Source organism: Lepisosteus platostomus, chromosome 2 (assembly GCF_059453375.1).
Source record: "Lepisosteus platostomus isolate fLepPlt1 chromosome 2, fLepPlt1.hap1, whole genome shotgun sequence".
Lineage (NCBI taxonomy): Eukaryota > Metazoa > Chordata > Actinopteri > Semionotiformes > Lepisosteidae > Lepisosteus > Lepisosteus platostomus.
Genome location: NC_142612.1, coordinates 4,732,200 through 4,752,595, shown reverse-complemented (window position 1 = coordinate 4,752,595; position 20,396 = coordinate 4,732,200). Strand labels below are relative to the sequence as shown.

Genomic DNA, 20,396 nt, shown 5'->3' with positions numbered 1-20,396 from the left:
TACTGTACATATACATAGAAACAAAAAAATATTTCCTTTTAATTGTACCGTATTGTCTTGAAAGTTGTGTGTTGTACTGTATTGGATACCAGAAGCTGTGCAGAACAGCATTGTTAGATGTTTATACATTCCTGACAGCTGTTTTGAGATGCTTTTTAGTATGTAATTATATAAACCAAGTAAACAACTGGATCATTTAATATTACTAGTGGAAATGCAGTATTTCAACCAGCGACCAAGATGCAGAAAAATTAACATCACCATCAAGTTTTACCCACCTCGATCAAATAAAACTCTGAAATACAGTGGACTGTGGAAATAAATCAAACCAGAATTTCTTTCTCAGAATTCAATGCTCAAGGTTCAATTCAAGGTTCAATGCTTTGAGGTTTTTGAAAAGCATTTAGGAATAAATTATCTCAAAAAAGTATTTATAAAAGAAATCATGTAATCATTATATTGTAAGATTAAAACATTAATCAAAATTAATCTCTTAAACTAAAAATACTGAAACCTGTTGTTTGCTTTTTGTCCCTTGAAATAATCAAATTGTATCCTTATACAGTATAATTATTTCTCTGCCGTCACTGGAAATTATTGTAATAATGAGATGACCAAGAACAATTCCATTGTTCTACAGTCAATGTGAGTTTATCTTTTGGCAAATAAACTGAGATGTTTGCTACAGTATGTCTTTTAAGCTGAAATAAAATAAAGCAAAATGGATCACTTAGCTACTGTATCTAATTTCCTCAGTGAAATTCCTAAAATTACTGACAGTGTGTAACTGCTTCATAATTGCTTCTGCTCTCTCATGTTCTCTGCTGCTTAATTTTATCAAAGGTATTTCACTGCACTTTTGAAAAGAATAAAGAAGTATAAATTTTTATGTTCCTCATAAGTAGTATTGAGCAACATAAGAAATTACATGTTCCCGAATATATTAAACATTACAGACCCTTGAATCATATACTGTATATTTAGTATTATAATAAAGAGGTGTGTGAATATGCCTTTTTACTTGGAAGTTAAAAAAGTCCTTTGGAATTATTTTTTGCCTAATTAAGACCTGTTATACAGTATACCATTCATTTTGCAGCAGAAATTAAAGAATAAAACCTGAACAAAACAGCTATTTGCAAAAATGTAATTTAGTTTACAGTTTTGCTTACTTGTTTGGTAGTTCTGTGTCACATTTTTATCGAAGACGTTTAGCCAGCTGTTTCTTGAAAGAAGCTAATGTACAAATTTCACATTGTGGCTGGGTAGATCGTTCTAAATCTCCACTAAACTTTGTGCAATGTACGTCCTGTTCTCAAATTTAAATGAATAAAACAAATAACATCTTCATTATGCTGTCTGTTAATGATCAAAATTAGTTTGTACCAGAATGTGCTGACATGTAATAAATATTTTATAAAAACATCTATTAAGTTTGGAAAAAAACAAATATTGTGTGGATGTTCTTGTCAGCCTTTTATTTTTTTCTATTTTTTGACAGCTGTGTCTATACGTTTTATTTAATTCTCTTTTTTTCTCTAATTTTACTTTCGCTTGAGATTTGATTAATTTATCAACCTTTTTGTTTTACATCTGGAAAACAGTTTTGAAATGGTTTAAGTATTAAAATCCTGAAATAAGTTGTGAAAATTCACATTTTCTAAAGGAAGAGTTCAATTAAATGTGTACTGCAACAGTAGCACAGTCACTTGATTAATGTGCATCATGTTATGAGAGTGGTAAATGGGAGAATTGTGATTGCTGTTCTCAGACTGGCTTCTTTGTCACTTCTGTACACTACTGTATAAGAGTGTATAGACTCTTCGGCTTAATTGCTTCTAGGATGATACAGCGAACTTGATATCCTGACATTTAATATGTTTCTCTCTTTTTATTGCCTTAGTAAAGTCTACATAAGAATGAGGAATTTGCTGACTTAAAACGTAATAAACCTAAATCTGTATTGGTTGCATAACATAACAGATATTACCTATAAATGAAATGATCAGTTTTTAAATCCACATTCTTATATATATATATATAAAACCTATCAATATTTATAATTATAATATGCATACGCTCAGATGAAGGAGGGAATCCAGGTTGTTCAATCTTTCATTTGTAGTGGCTGCTACAATATACATTCTCACCTTGGATTCATGTCCTGAAATGAATTCTGCTTCACTGGTGAATGTTCTTTAGTAAAAAAACTAAAGGTTGGGGAGTTCTAGACACTGTCATGATCAACGACGGCCTCATGCCTATTTCCTAGATAGCGAACATTATCAATGGACGTCATGATAATCATGAAGTTGTTACACTGAGAGCAGCTGATAGTAAGGGATGAACCCTACGCGGATACAGGGAACTCAGAGAATAAACAGGGAGTTCCAAGGTCGAAGTGGAAACAAACAGTAGGTCAAAAAGCCAAAAGGTCTTGGAACAATACGTATCCGAGGGAGAATCCAGAAATCTCAAAAAGACAAAAAGACAAGGCAAAAGTCCAGGGGCCAAAAAGGGAAAGCAGAGAGTATCTCGTGGAAAACAGGATGTGTAGCTCTCAAGGTAAAAAAAAAACGAAATACTGAGCGAGGCTGAAACAGGGTTTAAGTAGGCTGGAGGGGAGGTGTGGTGAAGGGTTAATGAGGTCTGATTAACCTACGCCTCCCCAGAGTGGATGAGGTTGTACGTACTATCACTTTGGTACTGTAACATGTACTACCTCTGATGGCGGGAAGCTGGTACTATAACATCCAGTACTGTAAGTGCCATGATGTGGGAACACAGTGCGATTTAATGGGTCTTCTGGGAGAATTTAATATGCTCTCCATTAAATAAATGCCACAGTCTTCATTATTCCACAAATCTTTCCCTATTCTCCTTTTTCTTTGCTTTATCTGCGATAGCGCCCATGTATGTAACATGAATTTATGAGACATCCAACTGTAAGAGTTGTTTTAGGCACTGGACCTTTGTCATTAGAGTGTTTCCATTTGAACCCATGAGCCCAACCTCCCCCAAGTAAGGAAGTGAACTGCCTGACTGAAGCCAGATTCTGGGTAGGAAGAGAGCTGGCTGGTGCAACAGAGAATTTAGTATGGGGCTATACAGGATTCAAAGGAAAATATGGAGGCTTTTTGCAGTCATTAACATATTATATAGAAAAGCATTTGGTGGAATTTCACATGGAGGAAATCATTTGTGCTACAAAAAAAACTGATTTTAAAACAGATATTTTTGTACATGCAGTATATCCAAGTACAAAATTTAACATCCGTGTTTATGAGTTTTTTTACAGCTGACAAAAATGAGTATTTTTTGTAGCAGTGAGCACAACACTGCACTGCGTTACCTGACGCTTGGGCACGTCATGACAACCAGAGTCTCTGAGATGAGTCTGCAAGAGGTTGCCTGGTCATCTTGTCACTGAAATCCTGTTGTCTTGACGAAATTCCACTTTGAAGGTCCCCCTTATTTCAACTGGTGAAACCATTTCTTTCTTCCCTACTTGAACTGCTGCTGAATTAATGGCTACTGCATGTTACTCATGTGGGTGCTTTCTTTTTTCTACGTTAAGTACATTGAGATCTTTTGGGATACGCTATATAGAAATGTTTCATTATTATTATAGTGCACTGGTATTCCAAGGTTCCATCTATTTTTTTTACTTAGAATTAAAATACCCAATAATTCTGGAATATGGGTTAGTCCCATTAATAAAATAATACTATAATATAATAATGGATTGAGGCGTCTGGTACAACTGGAAAAAGGCATAAAACCTGAAGACGTTAGTTCAAAATCAATCCTGCGTTAGCAAAATAAATCTTAATAAGAAACAGTGTCATAAATGAGAGGATAAAGGAAAAATCTGTTCTAAAATCTTTAATTGTTTCAGTTGTGCCAAGGTTTTTCTTCAAACAAGGTCATGTTCTACCAAAAATTCTCCCCATCTTCTGTTTACATTTTTTGAAGTTAACATTTGCAGAAGATATTGAATGCCTTTTTCCTAGCATTCGGCTTTCAAATCGAGATTTCCTCTTGCATGGGAGGGCCATGAAATCTACAGGATCTTTAAAATAAACAAAAAAGCACAGCAGTAGTCTACAAGTCTCTTTTAAATTACAGTTCTGTAAAATTGAACCCCTTCCATCGTGTTTCCATGGTTACAACACAGGAGTACTAAAACCCAAACTTGCTGATACAAGAGTCCAAAACAAAGGTTTTCAATTTCTGGAAAGCAGATGATAAAGGAATGCAACAGAGCTTAAAAGAAGCAGAATGGGGATAGCGTGCATATGGAATCAGTAGACACTGGGTGGCATTTTAAAGATGTGCTTTAAGCACAGACATTTCTCCTGAGAGCAAATCAAAGGCTAGGAAGCAGTGGTCCAAATGCTTTAATAATATGAATTTCACTAATATGAAAAACATAAATATAAAGAAAACGCTTTATACAGGATTTAAAAAGGACATTTTTAAGTATTTTAAAACAGTTAAATACACTAAATTGCAAGGTAAAAATAGATGTGAGGAACTCTGGGAAAGAGATACAAGACAGTATTATAAAAGAGGCAAAATCAAATAAAACTCTTCTTTTCAGCCAAAGGATGGCACTTTGGTAGGTTGGTTAGTGCCGTGGTTTCCCAGATTGTGAGTCCTGGTTTTGATTTCAGAGTGGGTCTTCTCCTTTGTAGAGTTTGTATGTTTTACATATGTTTGTGTGGGCTGTTGCCAAATACTCCAGTTGGCTCGGACCTTCCAAAGACTCGATGTCTCTGAGTTGTCCCAGCTTCTATGTCCTTTAATGGTAACCCGATTTGCTGTCTGCGCTTATGGGATGCTGAGCCTTCTGGCAAGAATAAGCAGCTTTCGGACAATAAGAGATGGTCATCAGCAAAATACTGTATGTGAAAGGGATGAGTGAAGTGACTCTATAATAATAATTAATTAGGGAGAGCTTTAGACAATGACAAATATACATTATATTTAATGAATACAGTATTTCTCTCCTGTTTACCAAGGAAGAACCTGACAGCATATCTTGGGCTGAATGAAGTTCTCTATTAAACAGTATTGGCATAGTAAAGACAGAAATGTTACAGGTATTAAGGATGTAAATAGATCTTTGTGGACTGATGGTATCCTACCAACTTTGCTTGAGGAAAAAGATGCAATACATAAGCCCACAGAACAACCCTTTCAACAGTCACTCATAAGAAAGAAGAGTTACAAACCTTGAGATGAGACAAGGCCATTCTACACATCTAGCCTGTTTTGTGGAGTGATTTAAGGATTTTGCCCTGCCATTTCTTGAAAGAAGCCAGAGTATCAGCTTCAACAACATGGCTGGGAAACTTGTTCTATATTCAATTACTCCTTGTTTAAAAGTGCCAGCTTTTATTGGTTTTAAATAGATTTTAGAATCCACTTTAGGATTTTGAATACTTGAATCAGGTAACCTCTTCTGCATTCAAGACAAAAAAGTTTTTAAGAAGAGCTATTTTAGCCTTGAAAAAAATACTCGGAAAACAATCATAATTTAAACCTGGGATTTTTTTTGCTTGTACTGTATGAGTATTTTGTCCAGACACAGTTACAGTAATATTCTTAAGGTATGATATGATATGAACTGCATAATATAAAACACTTTAATTATACAACAATAACATTCACTAGGAGCATTTAGACTGGAGATTTCTTATACAACAGTCTTTTAAAATGCTATGCCTCTTTCCTGCTTTAATTATTTAGCATTCAGTTTGAGATTCGAACTTTTAATTCCTACTGTAGACTGCTTAGTTTAAAAGGAGAATTATACCTTTCTTACAGAACTGCAGATAGATTGATGTGGATTCTGGAGGGTTATTTGCCTTTTGTTCCCATTTAAGTTTTAGATTAATGTACGGCTGCAGATTTAGCAGCTGTACAGCTTGAAATTCTGTACCTTAACGATTTAGTATAACTTTTTAAAAGCCCCTTGCTTAGATAAATGAAAATATGCATATTTTAACAAGCAATATACACTGTTCTCTAGTAATTAAAACTTTGCAGGCACCAAAACATTTTCCACAATTGTGTAATTAGCAACCCCTTCCAAAACATAACACCTACTGCAGCAAAGGTGTATATAACTATAGTTACATGTAACTGTAAGAAACACTTTTATGTGATAGTATTTCTTACTTGTACTGTACCATACATAAATAAAGTACTCTGTAATATTGAAAATCTCACTTAGAAACTGCATAACCAATACACTTTTCTGTCAGGTCCAAATCAAATCCAGTAGAAAATGGAGAGCAAACTTTCTCCACATTTTTCAAAAATAACTATCATTAATAATACTGAGAAGGATGTCTAAAGTAATTTAAAGCAGGTGACGCAGGTGACACCACATAGTGTGAAGTTCTCTCTTATCCTATTCCTCCTTGGAACCTTCCCCCAGCTCTTTGCTTCAGGATGCACATTAAAATTCCCAGGTTTTATCTTGATCTGCTCCCTATTCAAAAGGCAAGAATACTGTACGTACTTGCACAAAGACTTGATGTGAAAGAGTATCCAGTACTTTTGGAAAAAGCATGGAAAGAGAAACATTTAAAAATATGAAATTCTATCACAAATAAGTTCTGGGAGGTACCTGACTTCTCTGCAAATTCTACATTGCAGCAGCACAGAACTCTGGCAGGTATAAAGGATGAATAATTGATGTGTCGAGTCTAACTCTACAAGCCAGGTGGTAACACTTGTTCTAATTTTGCCATCGCTTTTGTGCCGTATTTTGGACATCTTGAAATATTCTTGCTCAGAAAGGTGAAATCTTCTGGGGTGTTCAGGGCAGATAAGTTTAATCTCTTTGCATGTAAGTAATGAGAGCTCTATATTAGAACAGTATGGCTTTAATTGCACAGAAATCCCTCATGAAACATACTGTATCTAGTGCTGAGTAGCAGAAGCCCATCTCACCCAATGCAACAAGAATCAGAGCACAACATCGTTTTTTTTTGTGGGATGTGATGCTATTCAAGACAACAAAAGCATACTGCATGGTAATTACTGTTAAAATCATTGAGATAAAATGATCAGACAGTGAAAATCACAACAGAAAGTTGGATGAGGGAGTCATTGATGCAAGAGCCAACTGTTCAAAATATTCAAGTGAGGTTTTTGTTTTTCAAACCAATCCTGCAGCATGTTGCTGTAAAAACCACATTGTAGACATGATTTTGTCTGACAGACTTAACCAAGTGAATTTCAAAGTTTTTTGCTGCCTTAAATAATAAAGCTCTGTATATGTTACTGCATATGCAGTATGTATTATGCATCTGGGAGTGATCATCTGGACAAGTTGTTTTCCATTTCAAATATTAACAATTATAATGGTGCCAGCTACTCTTTGGAGAGGTGAAAATTTTAACATTTAAGAAATTGAAACAGGATTTTTTTTTCTAATAAAGCTGCTGTCAGCCCATTTGCAGCTTGGTATCCTCAAACCTCAAACTTGCCGATCTAATGAGTGTGAAACAGCTGTCTTTGGCTGCTAATTTGACTTTATACAGTATACTGTACATACAGTAAAAGATGGAATGTGATGTCTCTGCTGGCAGTACTCACCTTTTTAGAGTTGTGAAGGGGTAAGAGCTAAATAATATTAATTTTCATGTTTCACAGTACTGTAAGCATAGATATAAGAAATGAACATACATCACTGCCTTTACGTGAAGTCACTTCCACTGAAATAATTTTAAAATAGCTGGTTTAGTATTCTTATGGCAGCTGTTAACTGAAATTATGTTGTTCTTTCTGTCCTTAGAATTCTGGAGAAAGCTTTTATTTCATCATAACGGGAAAATTTGCTTCATTGTTAATTTTTTTTGGCAGACACCCACTGAATAAGTTGCATTTTAAAGACATTTCTAAATGTCATTTTAAAGAATTTAAATTCAAATTCAATAATACACAAGTTTCTCTCGTAGCTGTACATTGTACTTGTGTCTTTAGGTGCCAAAGCAAAAAAAAAAAACCTTTCAGAGTTACTCTCCTCATGAAAAGACAGCAGTGCTCTCTGTGTTGTCATCTTGATTCTTGATCTGTCGGACTCATTCTTTTGGGATGTGAGTGGTCTGGAGTTTGTAAAAAAAACATTGCAGGGCATTTTATAGTACTTAACAGATCTGAATAGCACTCTGGTTAGTTTTTACTAGTAAATGTAAATTTATCTACAATTACTTTATTAGAGATGTGTTTTACAATGTCTTTCCATCATTTTCCAAAGACTGAATGATAGTTGACTAATGGAGAATGGACTTGAATGCTCAATTACAAAAACATGTTACAGTACATGGGGCGCTATCTGCTTGGAGTTTATATATTATCCCCATGTTCACATGGGTTTCCTCCTGGTGCACTGGATTCCTCCCATAGTACAAAAGACATACTGGTAGGTTGTGTTCTGGGAAAAGTGGCCCAGGTGTGAGTATGCACATTTGTGTCTGTGTGAGCCCCGCGATGGACTGGTGTCCCTTCCAAAGTGTACCTTGCCTCGTGTCTGTTGCTTACCATGATATCTTCCAGCTCTCCAGTGAGACTCAATTGGATAAAGCAGTTAGAGAATGAAAGGATGAAGCATGTGAGCAGTTTTTATTGATTTAAAGAGCTGCCTCAGCTGCCTCAGCTGAAAAGCTGTGGCTTTAAATTATTGTTTGTTGTTTGAATGGATGCATCTGGAATTGGACTGGGTATTGTTTTAGCAAGGTGGGGGAAAAAAGAGTGGAGAGGCCTATTGACTGTTTGAATGGAAGATCATTAAAGTGGAAGATATTTGGTGATTGCATGTTAATTGAATGGGGTTTGGAAAACCTTTGTCCTAATGGCAGGTTGTAGAACGCTAATAGCTGGGTCAGTCTACACTGTGGTCTTTCATTGTGCATCACTGCGCCGGACACTTGAATCCTTGGTATTGTTCTTTATCGCCATTCAAGGGTGGCAAGGGCAAGTACAAGGGCCAGGGTGATGGTACAACTGTAAAAAGACTGTAGTAATTATATTTTTGTGATTACGTGCTTTAAAAGCCAGTAAATGATTCTGCTGTTCTATTTTATGTATAATTCTTTGGATAGTTCATTTTTATCTGTGAGTTTTGTTTCTTTGAAGACATTATTAAGTCAGGAACCAAGTGACAGCTTGGAGATAACTTCCTCTGCTGCCAGTAAGAGTGCATCTTTCTTCCTGTGCTAAACCTGTTTGCAGTGTGATAAACTGAAGGTGACTCTGATAGTTTTGGAAGAAAGTGGATGTGGACCTCATACGTGTAGCTGCCATGCTTCTGTTAGGTTGGATGTAACAGTACAGTAACAAGTCGATTAATAATTGCAATTCCAAAAGTGTGTCTGGAGAGGGTAGAAAAAGACAAGCAATTTTGAATTTAAAATTGAAACTTTTTTTTCTTACTTTGGATGAAGTTTGCCTTTACTCTTACAATAAATGTCACATATTTAACTTTTTTTTTTTAATGATTAGTTTGGCTATAAATGTACAGTAGTTCCTTAGAAGTAATCTTACCAATTTAAGTATTTGCTGTTGGTAAAAAACACAGGTTTCTTGAACTCCATGGGCACCTGTAAAACTACAGAAATACAAATTCACATTCATTTCACTAGAAATCTAAACTACTGTAGAATTTATAAGAGATATCATTGTAAAATAACTAAAATTACCATATTTTGTAACTTTATTTACCTATTGGATAAAACATAGCGTATCAGTAGTTCTAACTGTGGTTGCAGAAAATTGTATTTAATCAAATTTAACGAGTTAATACATTTAATGATCTGAAAGTTGGAGTGTTGTTGGCTTGGTGATAAAAATGTAGAAACATAAAACAGGTTAAAGACAAGAGGGCTTATTATTTCTTATTTCTTGCTCATTTGGTTGCCAGTAGCTTAGTGTTCTAAGAATTCTTTGTATTCCTTTATTAATCATTTCTTCATAGACTCTTCCATCACATGTCCTGGAAGGTGGGTCAAGACTTCCACAATCTTCTGTCTAAAGAAAGCTCTCCTGTTTTTTTTGCACTTACAGTAATTGCCACTTTATATTTTGTGTTGAAAACTCATACTGTGGTGATTCCCCTCAGGCCTCCCTTTCAAACAAATTTTTAATCTCGGTGGGTTCTTTTTTACCAATTAAAATGTATAAATTAGAATTCTTCATTGGTTGAAAAGGTCACGCAACATTCATTGTTTAGCAGTTGCTGCCTTTCAAAAGCTTAAGCTCACTTTGATGTCCAGATACAGTGTAAATGTGAAGTTGGTTTACAGTATGCTGCGATTCAAGAATGAGAACTCTTGTTCACTAATTTGATGTAGAATGACCATCTTTGAACTGAAGTAATATTATTCATTTTTGTTTAAGTTAAAAAAAAGCAATGAAGACTTTCCTACCTTCATAAAATTGTAAGATCATTTGCAACTTTCTGTTTTAATTCAAGACAAAATTTTGCAAGCCATTAAAAATTGGGTAAATTCAGTTAATTGTGCAAACATTTATAACGATTTAAATAAGCACAGTATTTAACAGTAGAGAAAAGTTCTTAAATCCAGAACACTTTCCTCTTTATTTTTCTGGTCTGTGAATAATGTACAGTATTAAATATTAATCAATGGAAGAGCAGTAGCTTATCAGAGGAGGTATAAAATAAAGGCATCAGATAGCTAATTATCTTTACTCCCTCATACATACTGTATGAAACTTTTCCTCTTTCTGTGGTTAAGATGTTTCTTCAAGCATTTATTTTATTTATATATTTTGTTATATGGAAATTGTATATATGTAAAATTGAATTCTGATGTCTTTTACAAAATGTTTTCATACAAAACTAACCTTTTAGATACCGAGTTTACCAATTAAGACCTTCTGATGTCATTGTATTAATCACTTATCTTTACTGTCACTTCATATCCTAAGAATTTAGGGCATGATGAGTTGCATAAATCCTTTAAAAAGGGTGTGCTGTGTCACCAGCTGGTTGAATGTCCTGATTAAGTTAAATATGAAGGCTGCCCAGAAATTAGTACCCCACTTTATTCTTGGTTGAAATCTGTTTGATGACTCTATAGTCGACTAAATACTGTAGGAGTGGTTTGCAACTCAGAAACAAGAAGAAGGAAAGTTAAATCTTACAGCAGAGAAAACAGTTTTTTATTAAATGTGGGGCATTACTCTGTGGCCACTCTTGACATTTGGCATGCTACAATATTGATGTAATCTAAAAATTAATGTACTGTATCTTATCCCTCACCCTTTTGAAATAGTTTTCTGGCCACAGGAAGGGAGTGTATATTTACATACTTTCATACATTTAAGCTTCTGTAAATAATGCAATAGGTGTACAAATTGCAGAAGTGTTTCAGATTTTTTTCTCAGAGAAAAAATTCTCTCTGTGGAATTTGTGAAAACCTTTTTATAACAGCGGGTCTTCTTAAACTCTTTGGTGAACCACAGCTTAAAATGTAGATTGCCTTTTTAAATGTCCCTTTCCTTAGGCAATTGCTATAAACATTTTCACTTGTATATTTCATGAAAATTACAATAATAAAGGCAGTAATGGAAATTCTTTTGTCATTTACTTTGAAGCTTCATTAGAATTGTATTTTCCTTTTCTGACAGCAAAAAGCTCAGGAAATAATGAACCGGATAATTCAATTTAGTGGCTTTTTTTGTTGTTGTTCCTTCATTCCTAGTGTTTGAAATCCCACAATACTGTTCTCATTAAAAAATATTAATAAGACCCTCTGCACCCTTCTATTATAGATCAGATCAGTATCACCACTGAAAGAGCAAATGCAGGGCCTGTGAGTTACAGAACACACGTCCAGAATCTGCTGTATACTACAGGGAATGGTTAGATTTCAAATCTCTGTTCAGTGGATTTACGTTTGAACATGGCTCATAAACAGCATTGTGCACATCATGGCCATTTGAAGGAATTAATTTGTCAATTGATTTCATGTGGATTAGAGGTCTTCAGGATATGTTTTGTCTTGGTGCGTTTACTGTAGGAGAAACTGCTGTAAATCCAGAGGTGTCTGTTTCTACTGACATTTTTATGGGATAGTGTAATGTCTAACCTTTTCAATCTAGAATACAATAACATCTTTCTAACATTGACCAAATTGACTCACCATGCTTTAATATTATACAGTCCTTCTGGCACAGAAAATGACACAGCCATGCTGTGATTTCTGCATGTTCCATCACTTGACTTACAGTAAATGGATATTTTGCTGCAGCGTGACATGTAAATTACACTGATCAGCTCCGAAACACCCTGTGCACTTTACCCGTGCAGAGACAGATCACCAGTTGAACATGCTGTTTGTGAATGCAAAGCATATTATTTGTTACTGAATCTCAGAAGTCATCTCAAACTTTGACGTCATCTTGGGTTCATTCTAACTGCATAATGTTGGCAGTAGCCTCAAATACTGTATGACAATTTCTGTGGGCTTGTCCATCCTTACTATATACTGTACATTATGCAGGGAAACAAGACGGCATTGGGACAGCATTTAGTTTTATAAACTCTAGACTCATGCACAGATTGCATTTATTTGAGCTCAAAAGGAATATGATATACTGTATTTTAATGTTCTACAGTAGATAATGCAAAATAACCAGAAACTATTGATGGTTTAATAACACTTTGTAATGCCTGGCAGATGCTACTCCAAGGAGTGTGTTTTCCCTATTATACACAGCAGAGTGTGGTGCTGTCTATAGGAAGTATTGCTTAGTTTTACTGTCTGGCAGTCTAGTCTAGTATGATTATGGATGGTACTGTTTGTGTGTGTTTGATGGAAAGAGTGGTTAAAACTTGCGGAATGCTTGAATGGCAGCTCACAGGAAGCTGAAAATCCAAGCAGAGAAGTGGAATAGGCAATTAAGACTTAATTGCAAATGGTAAGGCCAGGCACTGCGTTCATGCTGAGAGAGGACAGAGGCAAGCATGGTTTGGGGTTTTGGGTAACAGCTGTACCAAAAATAATGCTGTAGTAAAAAACGACATTATGCAGTACGTTTCTATTTATTTATAGAAATTTCTGTTAATCATTTTATTATATATTGGTCTGCTCTTTTTTACCATATGTAGTATTTACCTATTTTTCTCTTTTTTTCTGGCTTTCATATGCTAGTTGTATAAGATTTTTATACATTAACATATGTGCCACTACATTAGAAGAAAAAATGAAACCTTTATTAAAAAGGCATGACAATGCCTTTTTTTCTTTACTACGAGGTGCTTCATACCACTGATGGTGATTTATGGTTGATATCTAAAAGTACATCTTAAAATATAGTTTTAGAATTTTGAAAGAATTCTTTGGTTTCCTTAAGACCTATGGACATAAAAATAAATGGATTCATACATTTGTTCTATGTCAAAAACACACAACTTATCTGATATTTCCTACTCTTGTTTTGGGAAGACTTGCTCTGCCTTATGGCTCTGAAAAAAGATCTAGAACATAATAATGAAAGATGAGTTACCTGAGGGAGTTTCTTATCCTGGATTTTTGCAAAACGATATGCTCCTTCTGCACACAAAAGTTGGAGATGTGGGTGGGCTGTTGAATTCTGCACAGATAATTATTTCAAGAAATAATTCACAGTATAAGGTTGATGGATAGTCCCCAGTGTTTGGGTTTGAGCACCACATGACTCCAGCATTAAAGACCACCTGGAATCTCACTGATTTCCCCTTCTCAGGCTGGGAAACCTCCAATTGAAGACCTCTTCACTGACCTTCGAGATGGGAGGCGACTCCTGGAGCTCCTGGAGGGCCTAGCAGGCCATGAACTAGTGAGTCATTGCTGTTTCTTGCCATTTTCCATTATTGATATCTTTTAAGTAATTTCAAAGATTCTATCCCAGTTACTTTAAACTTTGGAGTCTTAAGGCTTAATCTCTGTATATTGAGTAGGACCCATTTGTTCCACTGTGGACTGTTTGTAATACTTGATGTTGTGAGGACGCTGGTTGTGTGGAGGACGCTGGTTGTCTGGAGGATGCTGTTGTGTGACTAGTGTGATAAGTATGTGAGAGAATATTTGGCACAAGATGATTCTGTTGTTCCCCAGAAACAGAAAATGGATTGTAACTGTTGTTTGTCTGTCCTGGTATCTGTAGAGCCTTTATGTACTAGGTTTCTAGACATGCTGGGTTTGACGTAGACATAACATGTATTAATTGATACTGTTTGTGAGACTTTAAAAGCTTGATGGATTAATTTAGCTTGAATATGAATTGATGATAATACAAAATGTAAAGTTAAAATATTTGTGAATGACTATGCCATACTATAGGTCTTTTAATTTTATTTTCAGTTGAATTCAACTTTACAAATAGATCTTTTTCTTTTCTGTTTTGGAAAATCTACAGTTTTCAATTTGAAATTGACACTTCACCATTTTGAACTTTTGACTAATTGTGTTTATTTACAGGCTAAAGAAAAGGGCTTTACTAGGGTCCACGCGCTCAACAATGTCAACAGAGCATTACAGATTCTTCAGAAAAATAACGTGAGTGTGAATTGTGGCAGGATCTTAGAAAATAGGTGGGCCTGGACCAACAAACACACCAGAAACACAGCTGTAAGGTTTTAAAACACCCACATGCAGTCCAGGGAAAACAAGAACTCCAAAACAAGCCCATAAAACAAAAGCCTAAGCTCTTCCTTGAGCAATGTCTTGCAGGTCTCAACTATCATATCCGGGGTAGCTACACTGCTTACAGGCTGCAAACTACAAAGTCATTCTCAAAACAGTTTCGCAGACTCGACCAGACCAGAGTCTCTCGCTCCAAGACTCTTCACAAAAAAACTTCTAAACTTCTGTTCCCCCTCCAGCAGAAGGCATCCCCCCAGACTAACGCTGGAGGCTTCCACTTCCTGTTATTTTTATAGAGTCACCTGACCAATTAGCTTCCTCCACGTGGTCAGGTGACTAGGCAGCAGCTCATCCCTTGGGAATCTGTGGAATGTGATCCTTATCGGGCCTGTGCTCTTCACAGGACATACAGTATAAATTTAGCCATAATGTGAAGAATGGCAATGAGCAGCTGCAGCATACAGTATGTCCTACTGTAGGAGATTGCACAGGTGATAATCATAGTCACATGTTGATTGCATATCCTGAGGTATAACAAGTTTTGTAAATTAAATAACTAAAATAGTAGAATTGGTTTTATACTTTCTATTTTATCCATTTCTTTTACCTCCCCCCCCAAAAAAATAATTATTTTAACTGTTGATTTTTCAAATTGTAAGCCATTTATTTAATTAAAACTAATTTTATCCTTTTTAGTTGTTGGCAAAAAATGACCTTTATATATATACAATACAGTATATTGTAAAATTATAAATCCAGCTTTTTTTGCCCTTTGGACTGAGACAATATTAGATCATCTTAGGTTGGGGACATTCATGTTTAAAATTAAAAGTAAAGTTGATTTTCAACAAGCTTGGACTAATGCTGCAAATGTTATAACAAACATCCAATTTAACCTAGATTATATTGTAATCGTTCTTATAAAAATGTTTATTTCTGCATATTATTTTAAATAGTAATTATATACTGTATGTAGGAATCAGCTAATTTTATAAAACTAGATAGAATATTAATTTATTTGTTTTTGAGTTTTTGTTTTTTAATCTTTTTGTACAGTATGTAGTTCATACATAAAGATTGGCTTTGTATTTTATTATGTGTAATATGTAAGTTTTACATGTGTCAATGAAATGTGCAGTAATTCTGGCATAACTCCTAGAGTAAAATGTCTGATTGTGATCTGAAAATGTCAGAAATGAAATAGATTAAATTAATTTCATTTACATAAATTAATAAATAAATATGTTGGCATTTTAAGAAGGCAAATAATGCCAGAAAATATGAAGCTGACAAGAGTTTCTGTTATATCGAAAGCAAAGATGCAATGCTGTGGTACATTATTACGGTACTGTTGCTTTTCCTGCAGGTTGAACTGGTGAACATCGGAGGGGCAGATATTGTCGATGGAAATCATAAACTGACGCTGGGCTTGATCTGGAGTATCATCCTCCACTGGCAGGTGTGACACAGAGGCTTCCTAAACACCAAGGCATAACGACTGGGGAATGAGCTTAACGAAGTAGAATGAAGTGTTAATGAAGTAGAATGAAGTGTTAATGAAGTAGAATGCTTTCCGTGTAAGAGATAGTTAAATTGTGTACACATGTCTATATCAGCAGGGATACACTATAACCAAAATTCCCCCACCGGGCCTTGATGATTGGAAGTGAGTCCTACCGTTGTTAGTCCTCTGCAGTTTTATTTAGTCTGAGGTCAGCATGTTAAAAAGGTCAGGGACAAAAGCCGATGGTTATTCACTCCATCAGAATCTTTTTAAATCCTCCACTTGTGACCTGGCTCTCTCATGGTTCCACCCTTCCAGGCATCTTTACAAAGCTACCATTAACACTGAGCATAGCAAAGTTCTGCTAACGTCCTGTTTCATATGATCATTTCGCCTAGTTGCTTTGTGATCATTTCTACAGTTTTAAAAATACAGATTTTATTAAACTGTGAAATTGATTTCATTAGTTCACTGATGCCAGAACGCAATACATAAGAAGGCTGTATGTACAGTAGGTATGAAGGTATGAATCTTGAAAACTAATAGATGGCCAGAAGGTCAATGCAATGTCTTACAGTACATGCTTGATCACAATTGTCAGGGTTTCTTTTCACTTAAGTAACATACAGTAATTTTAAGAGTTTTATGTTGCCTAGTAGTTCTGGCTAGAAAAACAAAACCGTCTGGAAATTCACACCTTTATTTCATACGAGTTCTGTTTTTTTTATCTAAGGGTTACAATGATGCCTATTTAAAGAAAATGGCTTTACGATTTTTGTATTGCAAGTTTTAGCATTCTGTAATTTCACGTTTTGTCTTTATAAATGTAGGAATTTGTCAAGTGCTTTTCACAGAGGGTCACAGTACCCTGAGGCCTAACTGGCATCGAATGGATGCCAGTCCATTTCAGGGCATAAAAACACGCACTCACTCACTCACACGTGCAGGGGCTATTCGGATTTGCCAGTTCACCTGCATAGCATAACTCTGAATTGCGGGAGGAAACTGGAGCATCTGGGACAGCCAGGTGGAATTTGTCATGCAATACCACATAGCCCCATTTTTATTTCTAAGGGCATCCGCTGTGACTGTGGCTTACAAAAAAACGGAACTCAGGGAGAAACGTGTCTTGCTTTCAGGTAAAGGATGTGATGAAGAACATCATGGCTGGACTGCAGCAGACAAACAGCGAGAAGATACTGCTCAGCTGGGTGCGCCAGTCAACCCGTGACTACCAACAAGTCAATGTTGTCAACTTCACCAACAGCTGGTCAGATGGGCTGGCATTTAATGCGCTTATTCATAGCCACAGGTAAACAAAGAATAATACAAGAGCCCCCACACAAAATATGACCTATCATTCATTATTCTTTATAGCACCCTTTGCAACGGTTTGCCACAGATATCCCCCTGAAAGGTTTAAACTTACTAATTTAGGTCAAAGCGGTTTTTGCACATTCTGCTGCCAAAGGTTAGTGTACATAATCACACATATGTAATATCCCCCTTGTTAAGGGACCACATATTTTAACAGTCCTCCTGGAAATAGTGTAGTTGGCTGGAAGATCAGACAACATTCAAACAATTTAATGTTACAGCAGGCAGCATAAACTACAAAGCAGCCAATTAGGCTGACATTCTAGTTGTTACATTTATGAATACACATGCATTATTAAAGGTTCTCAGCAGACACAAAGGCGCAATATGTTCTGTTCAAGAATATACTGTATAATATATAGCTGGGCTTTCAGTCTGAGCAACGCTGTAATAGGCTTCCCCACTATCACTGTAAATGTAGACATTATTGTTCCTTGTTTAGCATGAACAATTCTGGAAACCAATGTGATTTCACAGCACAGGAAACATTAAGTGTTGAGAAGCAGAGAGACTGAGCCTTTTTATAGCTTGTTTCAGAAGGTTAACTAATATGCTATTTAGAGTTACTGAAAGCTTTAAAAAAACTACAATTTACTCCTAATACATGAACTTTAATAGAAAATGGAAAAATCCATACAAAAGGGTGATAGTCACAAATAAAAAAGTCCTTTAATTACCCAGAACAGTATTTGGGTATCGTTTATGTCTGCCTTGTCCATGTGTATTAAACAGGTGACCAGGGCATGTAGAATTTTGTGGTATGGAGAGTACCTGTTTCTCGGGTTATGGATATTTCATCCTGCTCCCTAGCCCAAACGTGCCTAGTTTCATGTTGAGTGAACTTTGATTTTGATTCTGTTTTCCATCAGTGTACTGTAACATTGCTGAGTTAAGGCTGTTGCTCTGTCTGACCAATGCTGAAATGTACTGAAGATAGATGCTATTATTTAATCAACATTGTACTTCTGCACTGTAGCTCCTTACTGCAGTATGTGCTGAGATACTAAGACTTCAGTGTGTCCTGAACTCCATATTTTAAGTGTTACCTGAAGCTCTAATCTCTAAGGCATCCTATCACACCTGCCCTATATACATTTTACTGTCTCCATGTGGTATTTAATGTGGTCTTTAAGATTCACCAGTTCATGAGTTCTTCTTGCTTCTCTTACAGCACTTTGTTTTATGAAAGCACTTACTGTATACAGTATGTAAAATGTAGTAGTTCAAATGCGAAAAAGGAATAGTTGTTTTAATCGTGGTAGCAGCAGCAATACAATAGTAGTCATCTTACTTAGGAAGTATTCAGAGAGGAACACTCTCCTGGGGCGAGACTCAGGGGAGTGTATTTCTCAAAACAGTCTTTGCCAGAATCATGACCACAAAAGGCAGCCCCTACATACTGGCCATCTACTGTATATATTAGTCAGCCTGTCAAAGCAGAGTCATTGATCTGTATCATTCGTAATAGAGAACAGAAAGTCTAAAATGCTGTAGTTAATAATATCTTTCAATGTGCATCGGAACTGAAAGAAGCTTTCTGACAGCAGCTTGAGATCAATTAAATAGTTCAGAGTCCTGCCTTTCAAGATGTTGTCAGGCAGAGAAAAGACTGTCAATGTTCAAGACTTACCACCAAGGAAAAACATTAAAAATCGGTTAACAGTGGGCATGTCCGCTCAACCAGAACACATCTCTTCCGTAGATTGGCACGACTAAATCAACAAAAAAATCAAACAGTTTTAAATCAGTTGTAGGAATTAATTTTTTTTTTAAATCTGAACTCATGGGTTTTAGTAATAATGCCTTCCCCTTTCTGTTTATAGCTGTTTAAATTATTAAATCAAATTGTGAGCTAGTGACGTGGACGTCTCTGAGCTCGAAAGAATCTGAGATGATTATCAAAGAGTAGAGTGAAATGTTAGGTTTTCCAATAAAATGTGTATCTGTGAAATAAACAGCATTTCTGCTGACAGCATGGGAAACTGAGCCCTGAAAATGGTGACATTGAAATAATACTTTCCTTCACAGTGATTTTAATATGGTTTTCTAAATCCTGTCTCTTCCCGTCTTGAACTGTGCACAGTTCTAATACCCTTTCAAATCAAGATAGAAAAAATAAACCAATGATAGCCTCACCACTGACAGCCAATTACATCTGCCAAAAAAACATGTTGACAGACTGTGAGTCTTTGCCCACTTTTTGCTGGATACTGTACCTGTGTACATCGTCACTGGAAGAGCCGGAACATGAACACTGGAAGATTCTGGAACATTAATGCTGAAAGTGAAGATATCAGTGCAAGCATATCTGATTCCTGAATTACCACACAGAGTAACACGGTACATCATCAAAAAATGAATTGTTTCCAAGTATAAGATTCGCCTGCCATGAATGGCTGCAGAATGCATGAAATCTAAATCTGAAGCAAGAAAATCTCTCATTCTGTGTTATCTGTGTGTATGTTCAGGTACAAACACAAATTTCTAACTCTGAAAGATGAAAATAGTTGGGTTTTTTCAATGTTACCCGTAATACAGTTTATACTAGAAAATCTCGTTATTCGGAAACCACAATATTTTGTCAGGTAAAGAGAACAATCAGCTTGTCAGTGAAAAGATCAGTCATCTTATCAGGTGTCTTCTATACAGTACTCCAGCATCATGCTACTGTAGATGACATACTGTATTAACGCAGGATTCGTGACTCATAAAAACTTACTTTTGTAAAACACAATAGTTTTAATAATGCGTTTTCCATTACTACACATAAATCCTGTCTATGCCTTGACAACATCTTCAGGAACTCCTGTGGACTATGATTCAGTCTTGCCTCATGTAAGATTTGTTCT

At 35.7% G+C, this 20,396-nt stretch overlaps 1 protein-coding gene across 13 annotated transcripts in view; it reads left to right on the top strand.

Moving 5' to 3' along the window:
• The window catches only part of dmd (dystrophin), a 728,682-nt gene that overhangs the window by 191,736 nt on the left and 516,550 nt on the right, over positions 1 to 20,396 (top strand). For all 13 annotated transcript variants that reach the window (XM_088646795.1, XM_088646880.1, XM_088646889.1 and 10 more), the window contains exons 3-6: positions 13,768 to 13,860; positions 14,502 to 14,579; positions 16,033 to 16,125; positions 17,310 to 17,482. In XM_088646795.1, coding sequence (XP_088502921.1) covers positions 13,768 to 13,860; positions 14,502 to 14,579; positions 16,033 to 16,125; positions 17,310 to 17,482 — 437 coding nt within the window. The remainder of the gene's footprint in view (positions 1 to 13,767; positions 13,861 to 14,501; positions 14,580 to 16,032; positions 16,126 to 17,309; positions 17,483 to 20,396) is intronic.